Source organism: Microchirus variegatus (assembly GCF_963457635.1).
Source record: "Microchirus variegatus genome assembly, chromosome: 2".
NCBI lineage: Eukaryota > Metazoa > Chordata > Actinopteri > Pleuronectiformes > Soleidae > Microchirus > Microchirus variegatus.
Window position 1 is genome coordinate 8667081 of NC_139803.1, and position 24459 is coordinate 8691539.

Sequence of the window (24459 nt, forward strand, 5' to 3'; positions counted from 1 at the left end):
ACAAATGAGATGGAGGACGGCTCTTGTGGTTGCCATGTTGTCCAAAGAAAGAGACCGCCACCGTCGTATGACTTCCGGTTTATACGTCGTCTCCTTCTACATCTGGGTCAAAGACCAACGGGACGAAAACTGTGGTGCATGCGCAGAACTCCAAGTCCGACCAGTCAAGCCAAGTGTACGCATGCAGGATTAATCGGACTATGAATCGCATTGTGTGTTTACATGACATTAAGAAAACACAATTATTGTCTTAGTCCGACTAAAATCAGACTTTTAACATGCATATAAACGTACTCATTGTTCAATTATCTTCACCGTTTAAATACACAGTTCTGTAAATCTGACCTCAGTGTATTATTGTATAGTATTATTGCCTGTAGGTTTATAGTACAAGAAATACAACCTGATTAAAACACAGAGTCTGAAACTAAGGCAATTTGTCTCTTTGGTTTCTAATCCAGTGCAGCAGGGGTGGGTTTAGCGAATAAAGCGTTGAGAGTGATTATTGTAAAAACATTGTGGTCACCTTGACAACTGGCGAGGAGGAAACACTTCTATCACATCGACAATAACGGGTCAAAAAGAAACACGAAACAACCACAAACATCACATTTCCGGGCTTAGATTAAGATTTTTCTTGGCTTTCAGGTCTGATCTGCGGTTATGTAAACATGACACTTGGATGAAAGTAGGTTATTTTGACATCTGCTACTTCGTTTTGACAATCGAGTCTGCACGGAGTCTGCACCTTTTCGAGCTTGATGTTTTGATGCGATCCTCAAATTGTTCACTTGCTCCTGATGCAAGTTTGAAAAGTGAAGTGAAAGACGTGTAATCATTATGATACCAATACATTCTTCTGTTATGTGTTGCAAGTTAACACAGGGGACAAAACAGAGAGGCAGACTCCTCTACTGGCAACGGAAACTGAGCTAACCCGCTAATTTTGGTTCAAAAGAGGCAGACAAAACAGTGAGTAAGTGTATGAGAGTGAGAGTGAGAGAGAGAGAGAGAGAGAGAGAGAGAGAGAGAGAGAGAGAGAGAGAGAGAGAGAGAGAGTGAAAGAAAAGTAAAGGAAGTAAAGATAGCTTCTTTCAGGCATTGCCATGGTGAGTGCACGTTGGTGGGGGAAGTAGAAGTCAAAGGTCAACCATAGTCTGTCCACTCTGCTTCGTCAGCTTCTTGGGGGGAAACGGACTGCCTTGGGTGAACATTGACGGACAACACGCGCCGTTTCATCATTCTTGTTCCGTCCCCAGTGAAGCGTACAAGGGCGATTAAGGTCAAAGCCAGCCTTGAATGCAGATCCTGTTACAGAGCCGCAATTCAAGTCCATCATCGGGACGTTACACGATCCACAAACAGCTGGAGAACCGCAGAAGACGAAAAAGAGCCCTTCACTGACCAATAACCATATAATACCTTATTATACAGACACTGTAGGCTGGTTTACAGTGGGTTAATGCTCGGAGGTTAAAGGTGGATCACTAATCGCAACGTTGATCACATTCACTCTCTCATAAGTCGTTCCAGCTGTGCGAGAAAAGCGATTTGTTACGGCACAAGTGATGTATAAATTTATGTTGGAAGCAACAGAAGTCATGTCACTGCAAAGATTGGACGAAAGAGTGACAGGACTGGCAGAGGGATGAGGAGAAAACAGCTCACTGTGATATTTTATCTCATCACCTTCCAAGAGCTAAGCTGGCTGCCCTTACTGTAAATATGTCATCAGGACAACCTGCTGCCAAGATGCCCGCACAACGCACAGCCTGTGGATAACGCTTCACACATGCTGGGTGCACACATGCAGGATCCATATACTCAACATGCTATACATGTGGTCAGTATTATTTCTCTTAAATATTGATATTATATGACACATTCCATCACTGGGGTCACAAGGCTTTCCTGCTCTGGGACAAGGAACATGGACAAAAAGTCACAACAATACAACAGTTTTGACTCTCGTTGTTATGTTGACTGACATTAACATACACAGAACCACGAGAGTTCAGTTTGTTAGTTGAAAATAATTTGCAAGAGAGGAATTAAATTAAAGCACTGGCTAAAAATTTATTTTTCCCCAAATAAAAAAAAAACGTGTTTTCCTAGAACCTGACTTTATGTAGTTTTATACTTGCAAACCTAATTCCTTGTTGAGATTGTACCTGCTGTTTTAATAAAAGCATGAATGAATGAATGCAGAATTCACAGTAAATTATGTTTTACTGACAGACTTCAAGTAAATCAATTTCACACAAAATTCTACCATGAGCTCCACTTTTTTATATTTATATATCAATTTAAGAAAATTAACATTTGCATCCTTGTGGCAACCCATACCTTATTATTTTACCTTGACAAATCATCTCAAATTTGCACTGCACTTAAATCTAATGTGATTTAAGGCACTGCACCGAATTTAATTAGCCAGAAAAATCCACTTCCTAAAGTACCATGTTATGTGTGCTCAAGGTTAATCCAAAATGTACATATATCTACGATAGTTGTTTCAAGGAAACAGAAAAAAAACACTACTACACACCTCTCAATCACAAACTAATTGCCACCACTTGTATAAATATTGCTGCGGGTGCTGCTTTAACTACAGGCTGACACTGAGGTCCAATACCTCAGTCATATACCCTCACCGACCTGCAACAAGAGCCATTCACTGTCAACGTATGTTTAACTTTCATATTGTATTTCACTACAGAGAGCAGTAAAGAAGGAAATTAGGGGAATGTTAAGGTTTTAATCTGACAACGACATAGAGAATGGTACTGACTGTACAGCTGCAAATGGGTCTGTTTTTCCTGTGAAGGACAAGAGCACGACATGAACACGGTGATGTCATGTGTTCATATTTACAAGGATAATGTTGTGAAAACCTTTGTGTGTTTGCCAGCAGCAGCGGCGGAGGCTCTGTGTACCGTAAACACCGCGATGCTGATGGAACTCCCTGGCATGTGGGAGTCCTGACAGTAAACACAGAGAGAGGAACTAGCGGGCGCTCACCGGCCAACATTTGGAAGCACTTATAAAAAGAAACACAGCCCAAAACATGACACAGCACTGGGGTTGACAAAGCACACCAAACACACACAAACACACAATGGGAACACTCCCAGTGTCTATCTCAGCAGATGGCTTTCATCACATTTGAATGTGTCAGTGCAGCGACAGAGGGGGCAACTGTTTGTGTTTGTGACACAGTGTGTACTGTAAAACATCACTGTAATTAGCAGAGAACAGCTATTCATCTTCCAAATATAGTACAACGTAAAAAACAACAACACACATGCTGTGCACACACACACACACGCCCCACTTGCATTTCCATTCCTGTTTTGTGAGCGTCAAACTGCCCATCCCAGGGAGCAATCCCAGCGAAGGAATTCACAGAAAGAAGGAAAAAAGATAAACGAGAAACGAGATCCTTAAATCCACCCAAACTTCAACAGAGTCAACAGAGCGCTGTGCTGTGCCTGTGTTTACGGTAGCATAGCACTTTGCTCATCAGGGCTGAATCGTCAAAAGACAACAAAGTGATCAACAATGGCTAAATAAAGCCTGAGAACATCCAACAAAGACACACACATTTAGAATGAACTGAGGACTATAATGGTGGAGAGGGGGCAGGAAAAGACTGGGGAGGCCAGAGGAAGACAGTCATATAGTTTTAGAGAGCCTCTCTTAAACCATACAGGGAACTGAGCTGAGAAACAGCTGGAAATGCAAACTGTTGGCTGGCTCTGAGACATTTTAGGACTGATGTCCTGACATATTAAGCAAATAACCCTTAAGAAAAGAGGAAAAAAATCCATCCATCCATTATCTACCATTTATCCTTTGACGGTCACCGGTAAACGAAGCCAATAACGGAAAAGCAAAGGTTTTGCCTCGTCAAATCTGCCATCCCAGCTTAACTTTAACATCACTATCAACACTAGATATCACGACAGGTCTACTAACACAGCGATGTGAGTGATTTATGCGTGGTGACTTTTCTGATCCAACATTGTTGTTTTTAAAGAAATGGTCACCGCAAGTTCAAGTGAAATCATCACATTTATACTTCTGACTCGCAAAGCAAACACGGCCATACTTAAGGAACCCCATGCAGTTAAATTTTTAATTTTTGTTTAATCTATTTAGTTTGTGTCAAGCATTTTATTTAAAAAAAGAAAAACTTCCTTTAATTCTAGTTTTGGCCATTCAATCACCCAAAATATCAAACCAGCATCAATTACATCTGACTAAGCACCAAGACGATGGAATGTTTAATTTTCCAAATGACATTACTCACTCCACAATCACTTCTAATGCTCAGAAATTGTCTGTGCAGCTTTGGGAGTAAAATAAAAGAGGGGAAACTGTACATCACTGAGACGCGCTCCGCTCGCGCTCCCCTCCTCTTGTCCTGGGCTACATTGTATCCTAGCAACACACAAAGAAGCCAGGGCACCACAAGGAGCAAGAATTTGTTTTATGTCTCTTATTGTGTGGGGGGGGTGTGAACGCCATGTGTAGCATTTCACTTATTTGTAGAGTTCCTGTTCTTGTGTCGATCAGCGTCTCCCACTCCAACGCTCTGACACACTCTCCCTCCACAGTGACCTCTTTCAACCTCGATTTCTCTCTGTGCTGCTCTGATTTTGGCACTGCCACGCCTGTTGCTGACACAGCAAACACAGACAGAGACCAGGGAGGTTTTCCTCTTTTCCTTTTTCAAAAAAAACACAGAGCGTTTGTGGGGTAAAATCATCCTGCAGACCACAGACTGCCACTGGAAAATCCACAGCAGGAATGTGGGACAATCCCGTCTTGGAATTTCAGCAGAGTACACTGGGCCAGAAATGCCCGGCTAAAAGTGACCTCGTAATTTTTTTTCTTCCGAGGAAAGCACACATTCTTCAGTTTCATAACATTCTGTGAAATACGAAAAAACACAGATGCGTTTCATTTAAGAGCTCTATTCATATAGTTAAAATAGAAAAAACAGCTCAGTTCATTCAGTGAATGTCGTGATTTTTGGCTCGAGACGACGTCGTGACGGTTGATGACAAAACCACTGGATGGTAGATGAATATAAGTTGCACAAAACCCCAAAAACAAATCCTCTAATAGCATCTGCTGATATGACGACAATGACCTTACTCAGAAACACGGTCAACCTCTTCAAAACAGGAAACATGGGAGAATATATGACCTCGCCTTACAGTGAGCTGACAGCAAGAACACACAGATCCATCCACAGATGCAAAACATGCTGACAGAGGAGGGAAAAAACAGGCTTCAACAACAAGAGTTTGCTCCCCTACGCTGTTTTGTTGCCATTTGTAGAATCTTTTGTACCACTTGAGATCATCGCTGGTACAAGACAAACTGGACACCATTCCAACATAAACAGTGGAAAAAGAACAGTGAGTCTTTATCGTTATGTTATGGGGGCTTGTGAATGAATCACGTTATTAGCAGCAGTGATGCCAAGGCAACTTTGTTCACACACTTTCCGTCGGGTTTGCCCAAAAACTAACATAATGTATTATTCTCACATCATGATTCACAACACGTCAACCGCTCTCTCATGCAAGCTGCGGTAATACACACAAAAACACAGCTATTTAAGATCAGGATAACTTTAAAAGGACCAGTGTGTAACATGATGCAACGTTTATTGGCAGGAACTGGATACTTCTCATAAGAATGTTCCTCCCACTGTCCAAAAATTTGGCGATAAGGCAAATTGGACACTCTAAATTGACTATAAACGTGAGAGTAGATGGTTGTTTCTCCTGTGCGACCTGTGTGTCCCCTGCCTTTTACCCTACATTATGTCAGCCAGGGATTGGCTCCAGTGACCCTCATGTGAAGGATAAAGCGGTAGAGGATGAATGGATTTGTTTTTTTGTTGTCTTAAAGTAAGCCAATCATGTCCACTTTGGGCAAGCGCTTTTGCCATCTCACACAGAAACTAACAAACCAGCCAGCGTGTGTGTTTCAACATTTTGAAGCAGACACTTTCCATGCAAACCAAGAAGAAAAAAGGAGACATTCTTTCTGGTTGCTGAAGGCCACCATACTGTAGCTCCATGCTTGGGAAAGGGAGGTGGTCTCACATTCTCAGTGAACCTTTAAATAACAATATGTACTTTTCAAAGAAAGATACGTGCTGGTGTGTAATAAGGACGGGTTAAATGCATGGGGTCAAAGGTCAAATTCACCATCACTAATTTGTGTGTGCAAAAATAACTAACTCCATTTCAGCAATAAGCAGTGTTTGGAGAGAGAAATATTGGAACCAGTCTCCAAATATTCCAAATTCATCCACTTCCTCCCATATTCTCAGCACATGTCTGACCTCTGTTCCACAACACAAACTCAATGCAAAACAACTTTTTGAGAGTCAAACTGTGTGACCCTGTGGATGTCTGTTTCTTATTAATAAAGCAGTGATAGTTAGGTGTTCCAGCTTTGTGTCACAGACAATAATGCAATAATTAGTCATAGCAACAATAATTTCAGTTCATTGTTGCTATGACTATGACTAAATATTACCTCACAACATCCAACCACGATCTCACCTTCCAGTTTGTGTCCTCAGTGAAGAGTACACAATGTCTTCAAGCATGAATAAAAACGTCAACGCAGAATTCACTCCTACATAAGTGGAATTCATTACGGTTATTATAGCCATTAAATCTGCCATGCCCGGCAGTCTTTAAAAACATTACATGGCAAATGGAGTATGCTTTAAATGCCAGTTCTACAGCAGGCAACTCGCCCCTCTATAGATGCCAACTTTAATTCAAACTGAACGGTTAAAAGATAAAATGCCAGGGGATTTGGTGCCAGCATGTTGTGCCAGTGCTGACTGTTGTTGAAGTTGTTGTTTTGTACGGCCACCAGTTTTCCCAGATCTAAGAGGGGACAACACAGCAACCAGGAAATAAATCAGTAGACTCTCTAACAGGATTGGCTGAAATCCTCAGTGACCTAATTCCATGGAAAAAGCCATTCTGAGAGGCCAAAAAGGAGTGAAAGTCATATTCTACTGTACTTTCCACTAACTTCCTAAATATAACAGCTTGTAAAATTGTGCAAATTGGTAGCAGAGTGAGGCGTTTACAACGAGGCCGTGGCGATCATAACACTCGAGTTTGCTGTACTCTAAATCATCAATGAAGGGAAATATCGGTCAGAGCAAAAAAATAATCATATAAACTCATCTGAGTAGAGTAGCTTCTTTTTTAACTGCGACTCCTGAGGTCATTTCGTAGGTTAGATTGGAATTAAACAAGTGGTTAATTAATCAAAGATGTTACCCATTAAAGTAAAAATGTTTAACCTTCTCCGGTAGCTGATAATGAGTGATTTATTAAGTTGTTGATCTATTCATTAATAATTAATAATGCTGTACTGTATAGTCACCGGATGAACATACTGTATATTTAACATGGTGACATGCAATATGCAATGTTCCCAGGCTCATATTGGCCACCCTTCCCTTCCCTTCTTTCTTTGTTGCAATGAAACATAATAAAGTGCCAAACAAGAACAGGAAGAGGAAGTAGGTTCTTTACACAGGCCGACTTCCAGCAGGGAAAAAACTGACGCCAAACCTGACATGTGGCAGCAGCACAGGAAATATTCTCACCTCCCGTGTGTGGTATCAATCAAATGAAAAGATTCAATATTTGTTTTAGTAAAACACAAAAAAATAATGGTCAGCAAAGGCTTGGTAAATTGTGTTCAGCCTTGCTTCACTGCACATTTTACTTGTGCTTGTATGCACTCAACCCCCAAAGGGGAACAACTGCAAGTGTAATGTAATCTTAAGACCCCCCAAAAAAGGAGACTTTGATCCCATTTCATCAGTCAGTGAACACATTTACTCAGCCTGAACTCAACTGCATGGCAACCTTTAACTTTGCCATGGGACCAGAACATCCACTCCAGTACTGGAACACTGGAAAGTAATTTCTTGTACATCCAATGCCAACTCGGGAAACACTGCCTCACACTCACTGCTGCCCCTTTTTTTTGTGCAGTGTATGTACAGCAGGTATTCAGACATTTATCTTCAAACAGAATCTGGAAAAAGGAATGGGGGAACTGCACTTTGATGTTTCCATAGACATGGAGTCAAGCCGATTTTTTCTTGGCCATGTCCTCCTCCTTCTTTCTCCTTAACCATATGACCAGAGGTAATATGCATCGACATTAATATTATTTTGGCCAAGTCATTCCCATCAACACCCAACCCCCATTGCTGAAACATCGAGCCAAAATCATCTCCTCCACGGCAGCCATAATCTCCCCCCTTTGCTCTCCTGTCTCCACTTCTTCACTCATTAATCCTTTATTCTCAGGTTCACTTTTTTCCTGGCACGGTGTCTCCGAGTTATCAGGGTAAACCTATTAATTCACAAAGCCCGGAGTTCAAATTTGACGCCTTGAGCACATTTCTTCTCTGCATTCAAGCAAAGAAGGAGAAAACTCACACTGTCATTCGTCTTCTGCAAATGTACTTTGCCGTGTGACCACAGGGTAAACTAAGGGGGGGTAAGTGTGTGTGTCTCTCAGCATGTATGAGTTCATGCTGTGTGTGTGTGTGTGTGTGTGTGTGTGTGTGTGTGTGTGTGTGTGTGTGTGTGTGTGTGTGTGTGTGTGTGTGTGTGTGTGTGTGTGTGTGTGTGTGTGTGTGTGTGTGTGTGTGTGTACGCATGCATGTGTGAGCAAGCTGTCTGTGACACCTGCTGCAAACGCTGTGCAAGCTGCTGTGAGGTTAAGAGAGGCCGAAAGCCAAGTTGTGACATCGTGGTCTGCTAGAGCTGTGTTAACATTACGATGTTTGAAGTTGTGTTACTTTGAAAGGGACAGCAATGGACGGGTTATTAAAATAGTACAAAAATTTGTATTTTGGGAATAAAAGGAATAAAGACACTTAAGGTATCAGAAGGACAATGCTTTAAATATCAGAAGAAACAAATATGATTTAATACGTTGCTGATTTGATTAGTTTCTGCTTCACTTCTCCAATTCTGATTAAGAGGAAGTTTGCAGGGAAGTGAAACACTACATTGGACGCCATTTAACATTCAAACATTTACAAAGAACATGGTACAGAAGTGCAATCACAGGTCAGTCAAGCAAGTCATAGTCAAAATATCGTAGCACACACAAAAAAATGGGGGGAAAAGAGAAAAAACTGAATAGTTAGTTATTAATTAGTCATTTTTACCCTCAGCATTTAACTCATCCACACATTACACACCAGTAGTGAACACACACACATACAAGTGTCTTCCTCAGGGGCATATACCGGGATTGAATCAGTGACCTTCCGCCTGACCATGGGCTGCCTTCATAAGATCATCAGCACTTTGCATTGATAGCAACAAAAGCATGAGCTAACCCTGCACTCTCCGCATCCCTATCTCCACTTTATCTCCCAGTAGGCGACTAAAAGCAGCCTGAAGGGAACCATCATACGCTTTATTAGCATCCAACCGCACACGCTCAGCTTCAATTTCTGTACTTTGGCTCTCACAGTGAACACAGTGAAGCTCAGAAGCACACATTCTGTCCTCAGAGTCTGTTTATAGCCTTTTATTATTGTGTGTAGTCATTACTCCCCAGCTCTCTTTTTCTCTCCCTGTCAGGATGGATTACGGCAGCCCGAGGGATCCGTGCAGCCGAGTGGCTGCAGCTCGGTGGCTTGTCAGTACGAGTGTGTCCTCTCTCAGAGGCCAGTGAAACATGGAGACTGAGATAAGAGGGGCACATGAATACTGGGGTGTTGGAGATTCAAAACAGAGCGATACAATGCACACATAACTTTGGGTGGGACGAAAATTTAATTGCATATAGATATAGGTTTTATCCTAGGGGTGGTAGTGTCATGTCAGATTTCACCTTAAAAATGTTACTAAAAAGTTCCAACATCCCAATAGATCTCTGTGCATGTGCACATGATATATAATATATATATAATAAAAGCACATAACGGTAACAAAAGGTGCATCGTTTATGCTCAACAGGACTGAAGCAGATGCTACTTATTCAGCTCAATGTGCTATTTTTTACTGAGACAAACCAATGAGCTCAGCAAACAGACTTTGCTCCGCTTTCGAGACAAAGCGATTCTTCTTTGACCTCAATTTTAACTTGCAAGTCCAGTCAAGAACAGCTGGCATGTTACACAAGGAGAAGAAATTGCCAAGAATGACAGAGAAAGTTTGGTTGGTTGAGTTTAACAGGCAATAAAGAAGTAAATGTGTAAAAGTAGCTTGAGATGGAAAGGATGGAAAGTAATGGGTTAAAGGAAAGACTGTAGAAAGGAAATATTGATTTAATAAATATTCATGGGTAATGAACTAATGTCACACACACAAAACACAGTCTTCACAAAGTGTGACACGGTAAAGTCTTCATTCTATAAACCCCTGGATCGGTTTACACAAATTCAATATCTGCAAATTCACGATCAGTCCAGAGGAGAGCCCAACCCTCTGCCATCAATACCAACCACAAGTTACCCAATAAACTGTCTGTCTGCCGTAATTTCCCCACAGAGAAAGAAACCCAGTAAATCCCTGCCCTGTTACAAACCATCCCACCTACACCACCCCTAACCCCAAGTGCTCTAGCATTAATCCTGCCTCGACCACGACCCCCATCAGCGACACAATCTAACACTGTGGGATGATATCACGACCAAAGAGGCCAATTTGACTCTGAATCTGGAGGGAAAACCTCCTCAAAGCTATGACATAATCTGCCTCTTACAGTCCAAAGCCAGAACCAGACACCAGGTCAAGCCAAAACCACTTTAACCCAACAATGACTCCCGTTGCATGATAAAATAAAGCAAAAACACACCGACCAGTACCAGATCACCCCCCCACCACTAAGCCTAAGAGTGTTGGCTGGCTTTAAATCAGGAGCTCTAACTACCCCCCCTCCCTCCCCTGCATGTGTGTGTGGGGGTGCATGGATATTATTCACATAAAGTGTGTGTGACGGTGAGATTAAGAGCAAGACGTGGCGGGATGAAAGAGCAGTAACTTGGGGGATTAAATATTCTTAGCAGGGGGTTATTTTTGGAGAAGGCGGGGACAAGTTGGATGGAAGCTAAACACACACACACACACTGACACTGTTAAAAACAAACACACACTCCCCGTCTCTCTCTCCATGCCAGTGAACTGTGGTTTGTTTGGGTTGGCTCTGGCGCGCAGTGGGGACGAGTCTAACCCTCGGCCCACCCCAGTCCAGTCGTGCAGACAGACAGAGTAAATCTAAAGTACATGTTCCTGTCTGACAGTGAACGCAAACTGCACACTCAACATGAGTATGAGTATGCATATGTAATTCTGGCTTAATCATTGTCTTATTATTGCGAAAAATTCAACCTATCCTGTATGTTCTCGGGTCGGGTTTCCACATCCAGACATTAGCATCCATTTGCATGTGAGGTTGTCACTAACTATGTTCACCAGACACTTCCTACCTATTGCCCTCCCCATCTGCCATCTGGTGCTGGGCAGGTAGTTTTCAACAGGTTTAGCAGAGCATGTCCGATACACAACAGCTGCCCGATGCTGCTGCTGGAAATGGGGATTACAAAACTTACACAAGTGAACCACAATAATAAATTTGATGTCATTAAATTGTTATTGCTCAATCTCAGGGAACAAAAATGCTATTTAATGTTGGCCCACTGAACCCCAAAGACATTTTCCTTGCAGCTAAATAATAAAAGGCTGACCAGAACTCTCAGGTCCTTAATGCCTTATTTCAGACTCAAGTAAACACATCTGTACATGACTACCACGCAGTTGAAGCCATGTTTAGTCAATCTCAATCTTGCACTGTGTGATTGCAGCGTCATCACTTTTAGTTACACAGACAGCATTGCCTCAGAGAGCGCGTCAGGGGCTGCATGTATTCAATAATTCAGTGCATCCGTTCCAGTCTTCTGAAAACACACTGCGTTCAACTCGAGCTGCGTCCAACATGATATATTAGAATAACATAAAAAGACAAGAGCACTCAGGGAGTGCAGACAATCTCTGCCAAGGCTTAAGCACTTTGTCACCTGCTCTACTGGATCCAGAAGACTGATCCTGAATCAGTATATGACTTTACCATCAAAATCCATCCAGATCTGTTAAGTGTTGAATTTAAAGTGCCGCCAAATCCTTAATCTGGATCAGATCTGGATTTCATTCAGATTTTGACAGTTTTTCCAAATTACAAGGGATAAGGATTTCTTGTATTTGAGACATCATCAGTGGGTTAATTCTGATATACCTGGGTATCATTGAAGTTCCCATCAAAAATCATACCACATATTGTGGTATTTCTCTGAATCACAAACTAATTCAGATCGACACCTCGTACGATGACTTCATTCACAGTGGTGGGTTTCCTCATGTCTTACTGTCTCATAAATATCACACAGCCACTCACTGACGACTCAGATTAAACGGCCTGGCCAGACGAGCGACCATCTTCATCCCTGTGGAGCAAAATGAAACAATGGGAGCGATGGAAAGAGTTATATCCTCCTGCGATTCATTTCATACACATCCTCAACACCACTGCCAATAATAGCCGAGTCTGATTCTTCGCTGCGAGCTCTGATTCTACTTTAATAAGACAAGACAGTGAAGGCAGGATGAAGGAGTACACAGGGAGAACATGGCCCAAACCAGCGTAATGGTTTCTTGAAATTATCCTAGAAGTCGCCCTTGCATCATAGATTTGTCGCTGGTCATTTTAGTACAGCCCACACAACCCTTTTCATACATCTCTCCATCACTTAGCAACTGTAGGAGGAATAAGCCTGAACTGGGCATATTCAGATAAACAAGAGCATAAACATGTTATGGAAAATATCTGATTGTAGAATTTAAAAAAATACCATGAACAAAAGTTGTGACATGATAACAAGTATCATAAAAGATTTCTTTAACTGTCAACAATAAAATACCGATTCCAAAAGTGGGATGAATGGAAAAACGAGGTCAAACACACAAACCACAATCTTGCACATTGGTAATTGTAATACTTGAGATATTGTATTCGGTATCGTCTCCTCACTGGCCACGGGCCACACAAACTTGTTTTCTCAGTTGTTCCCACAAAGCAGTGAAAGTGATGTTAAACCCTAGAGCTTGAACAACAAAAAAAACCCACAACAAAGAGGGATTCATTCCTCCCTCACAGTCCTCATCGTCTCCTCCTGGACACAACAACCTGCTTTCATCACCTTACAACCAGGCTCACAGCTCCCAGACAGGACCACATTTAAACTTTTAACACTGCTTCCCCTCCGTTTGCTTTGATGTAAAATAAAAAAAATAACCATTTTATTAAACATGTGTGAGTATTTGTTTACTTCTACCTGATTTGCTACATTTCAAGACAGTGAAAAGTCTTCCTGCTCAACATGACACCTGCTGCAAGTCTGGGCAGCAACCAACAGTGGCCTAAGGTTTCTTGGAGGAAAAAGCAGAAACTACAGTAAGAGTCACGCCTCTTCTTCTGCTGCTGCAGGCTGAAAGTTTCTACTTTATTCCCACACGCACACACATTTTGAGGCGTTTGAGGCCTAAGGAGCATGTGTGATTACCTGCACCTGAAGATTTGTTTTTCAGGAGGTGTACGTCTCAGATTTCAATCCATGTTGTTTCAAAAGGCTCCTGTTTGGATAACTTCATCACGTGACGACTGCAAATAAAGTCAGGTCTTGTGACATTTATTGGGACAGTAGCACAGAGATGTCAGGTGTCAGGTACTTCTATGCCACCTTTATTTGCTTACAATGAAACTTACAACTTAAACCTAAGTCAACCTACAGAACACCGTCGTACATAAGAAGACGTGTTACACACATTATAGATATATTAACAGAAACGGAGTCAGAATAAACCGAGCCAGGGAAACGAAAGGGAAATAAAGAAAGAAAATAAAAGTTATCCTAAGACAAATAGACCAAATAACAGCGTTGACAACTTGGTGACTTTGACGCGATATATAACAACCAAAAGAGCCCCTAGGCCAGTTTGGGTCTCACTGAATGCATATGCAATAGTAATTTGACTCCCAATTGCATTATTTTGGTGTGTTCGTTTTTAACAAATTGATTTAGTACAATGTCTGTGATATATTTTTAAATTCTGGCATTAGTCACTCAATGTTGGCTGTCCGTTTACACAGACAATGGCTCAGCTCTTTTACTAGCTCCACTGCTGGCAAAAAGGCAAAAATAAGATAAAGTAAAAGATAGATTTGTACTTTTTATAGTGAACAGTTTGGTAAAATATCAGTGCAATGTTGCGTCTTGAGCAGCGGTTCAAGTTAAGGCTGTCTAATTCTGGAAAAAATATGAATGGAGCTTTCTGGGTGGAAAAGTTAGTTTCGTAAAAATGAGTTCAAACTTCAACCATGTGATGAATTCTTTTCTCAGGTTTTACAGTTTGTCATAAATCCTGAATGGAAAACACAAACTTGACATTAAACTCAAATCCATTTGGCTGCCTGACACCTGTCAGTGTGTAATGATTCACTACGCCCTCCTCCTCCTCCACCTCCACTGTGAATAGAGTTGCAATTATTAAATCACACTATTTGCCTCAATCTGCAGACAGAGAGAGAGAGAACAGGATTTAAAAAGTGTGGCTGCTCCTTTTATGCTCTAACAGCAGCGATCAGGTAACCATGTGCATAAATTCAAATGTGCATTCCTCAGAGTTCACTGTTCCTGGTCTCTTCCTGGTTTTATGAACACACAAAAAAAACAAAGCTCAACTCGAGAAAAGTCGGCTTTCGGTGGAGAACAGGTGACATTATCTCATTCCAACGGCATACTGCAGCATGTAATGACAGAGCTGTGTTTATGAATACCTCACTGTAAGTTAGGTGCAGCTGCAAATTACACACAGACAGGAACAATAAGGTCAGGTGCAGGATGAAGCTGCAGTTACTCATCTGTGGAAGTGTATTCTATCCCTCGAGGATAAAATGATGAAATGCACCAGAGAAACTACATATCTATAAATAACAATAGTTATTTACAACGTGTTTAACATGGCCGGTGCTGAATTGTCTGAGGCGCTTTCCCCGTCGGTCAATCGTGATCCACAATGATTATGTAGAAACTTGACACCTCAAGTGGAAAAACAGTGAAAGAAGCTGTAAATCTGTTACAGAATGAGTAACTGCTAACTGTACTGTATATCTCTGCTGAAGCATATCATAACTATCACATGGTGGAGTGAGGTTGCTCGTTTGAGGCCGGTGTGACAAAAGCTGTAAAAGGGATCCGTATCTCGACAGGCTCCGTTTTAATTGTCCTGCAGAAACCTTACAAGAAATGTGGGATTTTCTATTTCAGCAGTGGTCAGCTTTATATTATTTTCCTTTATTTAACCAGGTTAAAAAACATAAATTAAAATGAGAGTCATTTGGTACACCACAAACGCCGTTTACAGTTCTGTGATTCTGTGAACACTGAGGTTAATTATGTGTGAATGTGTGAAATTTCCCCTTTTCTTTCATATACCGGTGTCATTTACTGTAAATATATTTTTAACACGGCCACAAGAAAACAAAAAGATCAGGTTCACAGTTTCTCTTTTCAGTTCCTCTGATTATAACACATTTTATCGTGAAATGACTATGTCCACCTGTCCTCCTGTCACAAGTCACGAGACCACAGCAAAGACATATATGGAGAGACGTCAAGATGTGGCATGGCGCGTACGCACGAACGAAACGTCGCAAGAGCAGAACTTGCACAGAAGGAAAGGAAATAATAATATGTCAAACTATAAGAAACGAGTGATTGGTGTAACTAAATAGGCAGCCAGGCTGAAATATTTACCATCCTCAGTGCAGAGGTTAAAGATTGATAAATGGCAGTCTTCTTAATGGCATTAGTTCAGTCTATATATATATACACACAACAACAATAGCACCAGTGCTGGGCAGAGTCGTGCCCTAATTTTCCCTGACACTACGTCACAGCAAGAAGAAGAAGACACCCCAACCCCCAATGCAGTGGTGCATCTATGCATGCACTCAATGTGTACAAATACAAAGATACAAGCATCTTCTCATGACTAAAAATATGGAAAACAAATATTGGGAGGTCGCAGACAATGCTGTGCACGTATTAAGACAAGCACATGCACACGCCCTGCTCTCCTCTTTGTTCCCATGTGATGTATGCAGAGGAATGCCTTCAGATGGTGACACCCTGCGCTGCCCCCACGCTCTTGCCTCCGTTTTCCAGCATCTCCTCCTTCTCTTCTCTTACTCCAACCTACATTTTCTAGCTTCACGCTCCTCGTGGCCGGTCGAAAAAAATAAGGCCATGTCAGCTTTTCAACAATTGTCAAAGACAACAAAAAACCTCCAACTCTCCAAGACACATAAACGCTCTTTTTCTCTTTCTTTTGCCCTGCAGCACATACTCTCCTTTTGCCCCGGACCTTTAAAAAGAGGGCTCTCTTCTTCCGCCGTCGGCCATAATGAAGAATTAGTTATGGTGTATTGTGCATCTGTGCGTGTGTGTGTGACCCTCATCTATCAGCAGAGTTGACAGTTGAGCCGCTGAATGACTGCCTATTATCTTTCTTATGACTCCCCAACAACACACAGAGGGTGTGGGTGCCAACTGAAAAACAAGGACAAAAGGTAAAGAGGGGAAAAGACAGGATGACAGAGAGAGATGCATTGCGACAGTGCGTGTTCGGTCACAGGGAATTCCCACTTCACACAAGCCCTCAGTTAGCCCGCAGTTTGTTTACGAGGCTGCAAAGGGGGGCACTTGAAGTCAGTGTTAGCGTCAGAAAACGAACTACAGCCATTATCAGAGCGGTGATAATGGGTGGAGGGCTGTTTTTAACCAGTAACAGGCTTCTGCTGCACACAATGAAGCAGCACACATGCCTGAACAATGCGTTTGATTTGAGGGTCAAGCCTTTTTTAACTGTACTTTTTAGGCCAGACGGACCTTTTCAGTTTGACGGTCTCATTTTTATCTCGTGCTTAGTTAAGCCAAAAAAGTTAAGCCATTGACTGTTGACACAAAACATCTACAGGTGCTGTTTTATTGGTTAAATCCAATCTGTCTATGTATGTAGAGCTAAAATGGTTGATTTTTGACTGATACAAACAGAGACAAGCGTCATTCTAAAGCCTGAGATATACAAAAAGAAAGTATTTTTTTAACTTCAAGTCACCTTGCGGCTAAGACCTTCCACATCGTAGCTTATTACATGCATGCATTCTGTCCCATAAGGTCCAGGTTATACTTTTTACGTACATAAAATTCGCCCTCCGCCTATTTCCGCCTATATGACACATGCAGAAGAATCCCTGACCGCGTTGTTGGATTCTGTTTGGTAAACATGCACAAACACAAACACTTTCCAGCCCAATATGGTGTCACACTCCTGTTTTAGTCAAAAGAGACAACAAAGATGATGATGATGATGATGATAAGGGAAGTTCCCCCAGACGTGTTCAAGTCAGCACTTAAAGAATACGAGGAAATAATAAAAACAAGGGTGAACTCCTGGTTTAGAAATTGCCCCTAATGTAATGGAATATGAAATGGAGTATGAAACCATTGACTTGTACGCACATGCAGAAATACAAAGTGTCTCCGTGGAGGAGCAACGCTGTAATTATGACCCGGCCCTCAGTGAAAATAGGATAAAATGTGAATTAAGTACTCCTGAGATTTACCGGATTACATAAATCCCTGTATAATTTGCAATATTTGACTTAATGAATAACTTTAAGTCCTTTGCCTGGGCAATAATTCAATTTGTTAGCCATTATTATTTGGTATTTTTCTGTCTATTAAAAGGGTTAAAAAAATATTGAACTGGTTTCTTCACATTTCTTAAGGAGCAAGAATGTCCAGCCTAATGTCCTGGTGCAAATTTGACGCGGTGGATATAAACGTATAAGCTTGTTTAAGAACAGCATCGATATTCACACAGCGACCTCTAATTTAATTAACCAGCTGCGTCCTGAGCTGCGTTCTCTCATATTTTATGTTCCAAGACACTTAAACTAAATTTTAATGGTAAGGGGAAAATTTAAAATTATCTGCATGACCACATGATGTCATGATGTGCACATCTGCGCACGACAATGCTGCAATTATTATTTCTTGATGGTGCAGTGAGATGATTGTCAGACTAAGACATAACAACAGACGATAACGTCATTGACAAGTCCTAGGACTTCAAACTAGTAACAGGCATTGCTTGCATACATACTTATAGGTATTAACATTGCTTTATAACTGAAGTATTCTTCTGTATTCAAGCCAACAAGAGAATATCCAATGTTTAACCCCAGTAATATTCTTTGGCATGCTTGAAAAAACATCTAGTAGTATTTAAACCAACAAAGTATAGTAGGATACAAAATATTATCTATTCATATAATCCAATAAAAACGAACATTTTTGTAAACCACATTCAGGAACACACTGTGTACAAAAACACTCTCACACTCTCAGCTGAAAACATTGTGCCTCATTGTCGTATTAAGTGTCTAAACACGGCGTGTCATTCCCCTCCTCACAGCAGCACCAGTGAATGCACAGCTTGTAATTAAGGCTCGTTTGGCTGATTGAGCCGTGTCATGTTAGGAGGCGGAGCAGAGGAATAAAAACATGTCTACACGCTTTGTAATAAACAGCTTTGAGATGCCCTTACACGACATCTGACTCACATACAGTACATGTTTCTGTGTGTGCGTATATGTGCATCTAGTGTGTGCATGCATCTGCCACATTCTGCAACTTTTCTATCACAGAAAGTGCCACAAAAAGAGAAAAAAAAGCACTGTTGCAGTTAGATGCAATAAGTTTACTAATATTATCCACTGGTTATATCTCTTTACTATATTTTGCAATCATACAAACCTACTTTGCTTTTACAATTTATGTTATTTAATATCGTATTTTCTTTAAAAGAAGCAATGGCAAAGGCTTCACAGTGAACGAGGAATTAAAACATAAACAAAAATGTATCGGAAATGCAATCTAGTGCAAGAAATGTATTTATGTGCATCATTAAATGCGACAACGTATTGACAGAACACCATAATATAGTGTTGGTAATTTGGGTCTGAGCCTTTTTGCAGCTTAATTCTTATACATTTTTACCATAATCTTATTTAGTTTGAAGTAGGGATGCCCGGTAGTGGACTTTTTGTCGATATCCAACACTGATGTAACTGCAGAAGTAATTTCTCTTGTGAAATCAAGATATTTTTCATACATATTTTGCAGCAGATGTGGATATAAAATGCCTTAAATAGCAAAACAGCTGTACGAGTCACTAGCATCGAAGTCAAGAAGGCATCTTGGAATGTTTAAATCTGCCGAGACCGATATCGTGCGTCCCTATTTTGAAATTCAATGTCTGAGAAATCAACAGACTTTCTCGCATCGGTGTAAATATCCTGTAATTGCAGAAGTATTGCCACACAGCACTGTTGCTCATTGTTTTACAGCATGACAACTGCCTATTATATGATAACCAGGGCATAGAAAGGCACAGACACTGCTGCTGCTGCTTTAACACTGTTGCTGCTGTCTGTCTGTCTTGTTTGTTTCACGACACTGTATCACCAAACCATAATACGGGTCTTCACTCCAGAGAAAACAGATGTAAGTATAATAGGCTTTTGTGTGTACGTTCTGGGTATGGCACAGTGCGATTGTAAAGGTTTTGTCATTCCGTGGTACCATGAAACTGTTACAACTCTTACAAGAATGAGTAACTTGCAACAGTCGTCTCAGGACACACTCTCACATGATCTTAGCGACTCAAAAGAGAAAAGCAGAACAGGTCAAGGTGTGACACAGCTGCATAGATAGGTTGATTCATCTCATGCACCAGAAAAAGCCAATAGAATGAGCAAATGACTTTACGCTTTATTTCCATCCTGACTGCGGTGAAATGCTCGCACCATTTTGATTTCCAGATTGGACCAATAGACAAAAGAAGACTTATCTTTATAGCTCGACATCAGCTGACAGAGCTCTGTGGGCGCAGACAGGACTGAGCCGGATTGTTTTATTTTAAAAGGATGGAAAGTTCAGGTGAACTGGCAGGCCGCTCCGCTCAGAACTTTCCAGGGTTTGTTCTATCGGGATATACGAGCGGTGTAAATAATACAGCAGCTACTAAAACACGATACGGTGTCAACAGTATCAGGGTATGAGGAGGATAAAAACCAAACTACACACAGAGGCCTGTTCTCTTACCGCAAATGTGGAAATATGCAGTTTTTGACTGCTTATTTCATTCAATTCAGCTTAAGCTTTATATATGTACTATAGAGGGGTCAAGGGTCATGCTTTCATGGTGTTTTTCTACAGCAGCCAAAAACAGACAAACTATCTTGCAGGTCTACGACTTAAGCCGGAGGACAGTTTGCTTTCACACTTTAGTAAGTGTGAAAACATATTCCCCTCCTCACCTGAGGGGGCGCTGCATCAAGACTGACTGAAGGAGACAACAAGACAAACAAATGAACAAGAAAACTCGCTCACATCTGTTGGTTTCCGCCAAGTTAAGAGCAAAATATGGGGCTGCATCAATACTTGCGATAACGCTAACGTTCTACACATGCATACGTTTTGGTTGTGTTGTACCCACAATGCCCTGCGTTGTAGTCCACTTCCTGCATTCGGTACACTTGAAGTGACCTATGTTCTGAGGCGAACAACAATTCGCTTGCACATTCACAACCTCCCCAAATGAACCAAACTTTCCAAGCAAACAAACTAGGGTTCGATTAAGAAGCGCTGCTGTGAACGCACCCTAAATCTTGCATACTGGACCTTTAACACACCTTGCCCATTGATGTTCTTTATGTCAATAAGCGTGTCACTCCCTTTGTCAGCAATGAAGTGAATGAACTGTCAGTTGCAGTACACACCTTTTAAAGCCTGGATGAGAGCTTTTCCATCTTTAATCAGCTCCTTGATGAACTTGTTGGTCTTGTCCAGCTCCAGCTCGTGGGACTTGAGCCTCTCCCTGAACTGTGGACTGTCCAGGTAGCAGTCACTGAACTCCAGGGCAGGTAGTCCCATCTTCTTCTTCTCAACAAGACCAGGAAAATGTGATGCAGGATGGAGGAAACCCTGGTTCTACTGTTATTGCTGCTGCAGCTCCTGGATAATGACGGGGGGGGACCCGGGTCACAGCATGTAAACAACAGAGCAGAGATGAATGCAACACAAACTACTCTCTACATTACCCTCAGTTACTTTACACCTGGACAGTAACAGAATCAGGGTGGCAGCAGCAGCAGTCCAAAGGGGATAAAAAAAAATGAAATAAAATAAAAGTCAGAGCATGTTTGCTCTAAGAAGAAGTAGTAGTGTCCACTTGCTCAGGTTAAACCGGTGCTGCTGTCCTCTCCACCATGTCATTCTGGACCCGACTCAGTCATTCTCGGTCAGGGGGGGACGAGGAGGGAGGGAGAGCGGGAGCGAGGGAGGATGCGAGTCCGCAAATAAAAGCAAAACAGCAGCCTCGTAAATGCAGCGTCTGCCCGAGGCGGTTTTTAAACACACGGTGCTGCTGCTCGTTGCCCCGCGCTCACACCAGGTCTGCGTTGCCGTAATCAACGACTCCGACACGGATCATCCCCTGACGGACAGCTCGCTCAGCCAATCAGAGGCGAGGACCGTTACGGGCGCGCGTGTGTGGGGGGGGAGCTAGCTGCTCTCGATCAAAGATGTGGATGAAAAAGAGATGGTTCACTAGGTTTTTCAGTCCCGGCACCAAGATAAAAAACCGTAAAAACAATGAGGGGGGCGACTTTTTCATTCTTTATCATAAAGTCAAAAATAGATAAACTAGATTATGATTTTAAAGTTTAATACACACGAAATGTCGTATAGGCTACATACATAAGAATATAAATGTAGAAGAGCACGAAATATGTTTGTATTTATAAATGCTTTTCACACAAATAAAATTTCCTTCACCCGTGGAGTATGAATTAATTAATCTAATGAATTAATGTTTCCCAGCTGTTACTGTCCTAAAATAACTAAGAGGACATGTACTGTATCGTGATTCTATGAGTTATTTGGACACGTCGCAAGAAAGTCTTACTCAGTTTAAGTGTAAGTTTGTGTATGTGGAGTGTTACCTCTTGCTGTGCGCAGACAATCTTCGCATGCCGGGGGTCCGGAGCTTGGTTTGTGGGAGGAGACGCTGACGTCACATCAGGCAGAGCGGGGAGTCTTTCTCTGGCGCCCTCTGTTGACATGGCGCTGCATTACACTTGACTTTTACTCACTGGAACTGCAAGGAAATAGGAAACGATTAATAATAACTTAAAACTATAATCTATAAATCTTATGTCGCCTTAATTTCAGTGTTTTAGTGAGAAACTCAATTATATTTACTGCTCTATACTTTTTCACATAATTCTTAGAGATATTTGAAAGTAAAATGTATACATTCAAGTTGCACTTGTTGTGCATAGGCCCTTGGTTTTTTTTTTTTCTTAAACAGTACAGCACAGTTTGTGTTTGTGGTTGAGGTGTGAAAGCAGCTCAGATATAGATATGCTACTTCCTCTGCCAAAGAGGGGAGAGCACACACTCATTTCGCTCATTTCTCCATCTGTCATAGAACAGTGGATGCACAAAGATAGTGGTATAGATGTATACAGTTTAAGAAGCGAGAAGTTAGTCAGAGGAACTGGAAACAACCGATTTAAAGACTAAAATCAAATCATAGTCCAGTGATTATTCTCTTTTTAAAGAAGAACACAACATATACATCAAGTTCATGTAATAATGTGGCTGACATTTGATGGAAAACAGTCTCTGTCTGGTCTTTACTTAATAGTGTTTGGACACAGACCTCCACCTTCACTGAGAGACGCAGGAACATCCATTCTCATTAGTTCCACTGTATCTATTTAAAGACGATAATAATCTGTGCTAGGAGACAGTATGCTTACCGAGATGCTCTTAATCACATTTCCCTCCTCTTCTCTAATGTCATCCATTGCATTAAAGCTCGTCCCGGAGAAAACTTCCTGCTCAAAATAACCGTAATGTAATTACGAGCTTGACAGCTAAATATAACCCAATGCATGTTTCCATTTTACCGTGTGAGTGAAAGAGACGACGGATGACAAAGAGGTGATATATAAGGTCAGGGCAGTGGGAGCTTTGTGTTACTGTGTGATGTGTTCACTGTAAAGTGTCTTTGAGGTATAACATGTATTATTATATTATATAGTGAGAAGTATTTTACACCCTGAGAGGCTCAATGCTGCACATGAGGAAAAAGTAGGTCAACAACAGACTCTCTGTTTCTCAGTCTCATGTCTGTAAATGATTGTAAAACTTTTTTTTTTAAGTGCATGTGTGCCATCAATGACAAACCATACAATGAGTTAGAGATAAAGTGGACCAGCATGTATTGCACCCTACACTTTCGCTTGTTGTCTTAGTGCGAGTGCGAGAGCACACATGGCGAAAGTGAGCGAAAACAGACACCGATATTGTTCTGCATTCCACAGCGTGTATTTTTAATGCTTGGTTATCATATTTACAAGGCCATCTATGTTTACAGATCATACAGAAGAAGAAGAAGAAGAAGAAGAGGAGGAGACATGGTTACAGTTTTAAAGATAAACACTTTTTATCTTTGCAGAAACCTGGCTTTGGGTTGCAGCTGCTGCACTCTGTGTGTGTCTGTTCTTAGTGTTTGTATTGTGTTTCTCTTCAGTGTCTCCAGGAGGACACCGGTGTAAGAAATGTATCAGGACTCAGACACTCAGACATTTCCAGGCCCTGGTTGGATCCCATGGCGTGGACACTTGCGTCACTCCGTCTCCTCGTGCAGTAATTCTGGTCTTGACGTCGGCCTGTTAGAAAACGGCTTCTCTGACTCTCTACAAGTATAGGCATACGGTGCTTTTCTCTGATCCTGAAGAGTCCATCCTCCTCCTCCTCCTCCTCCTCCTCCGGTTCACACATGGAGCCCAGTTAAAGAGAGGAGACGAGGAGGACAGGACATGCTGTATACCGCTGACTTTCTCACAGGTAAGTGATACAAGATTCATGATTCAAGACAGTTGTTGTGACACAGTTCTATAAAGAATTAGATTAGACATGTTGAGCTGATTCACTGGAAGATGATGCAGATGCATGTTGATACTGATTTTCTGTGTGCGTGTGTCTTTATTCACGGTTATTGTCCAAGAATGTGTAAGAACTAGTGAGAACTAAATGGTGAGACGGAAGATTATAACAAAAGGGAGGACTTCTTCACTCATCGGGGTTCGACTGTGGCCTTCGCAGATCAGAAAGGATGCTTCTGTCTTTGTTTTGTAGAGGAATCTTCCTGCTCTGTCTAAAATTGTCTGTTC

The 24459-nt window shown here is 41.6% G+C and overlaps 1 protein-coding gene across 1 annotated transcript in view; it reads right to left on the reverse strand.

The window, feature by feature from the left end:
- LOC310944610 (rho GTPase-activating protein 26-like) overlaps positions 1-21148 on the reverse strand; it is a gene marked incomplete at its 5' end in the record, with an annotated part of 62189 nt that extends 41041 nt beyond the window's left edge. The window contains one exon of the mRNA XM_083910413.1: positions 20995-21148. Coding sequence (XP_083766539.1) covers positions 20995-21148 — 154 coding nt within the window. The remainder of the gene's footprint in view (positions 1-20994) is intronic.
- Between the last annotated feature and the right edge of the window lie 3311 nt (positions 21149-24459).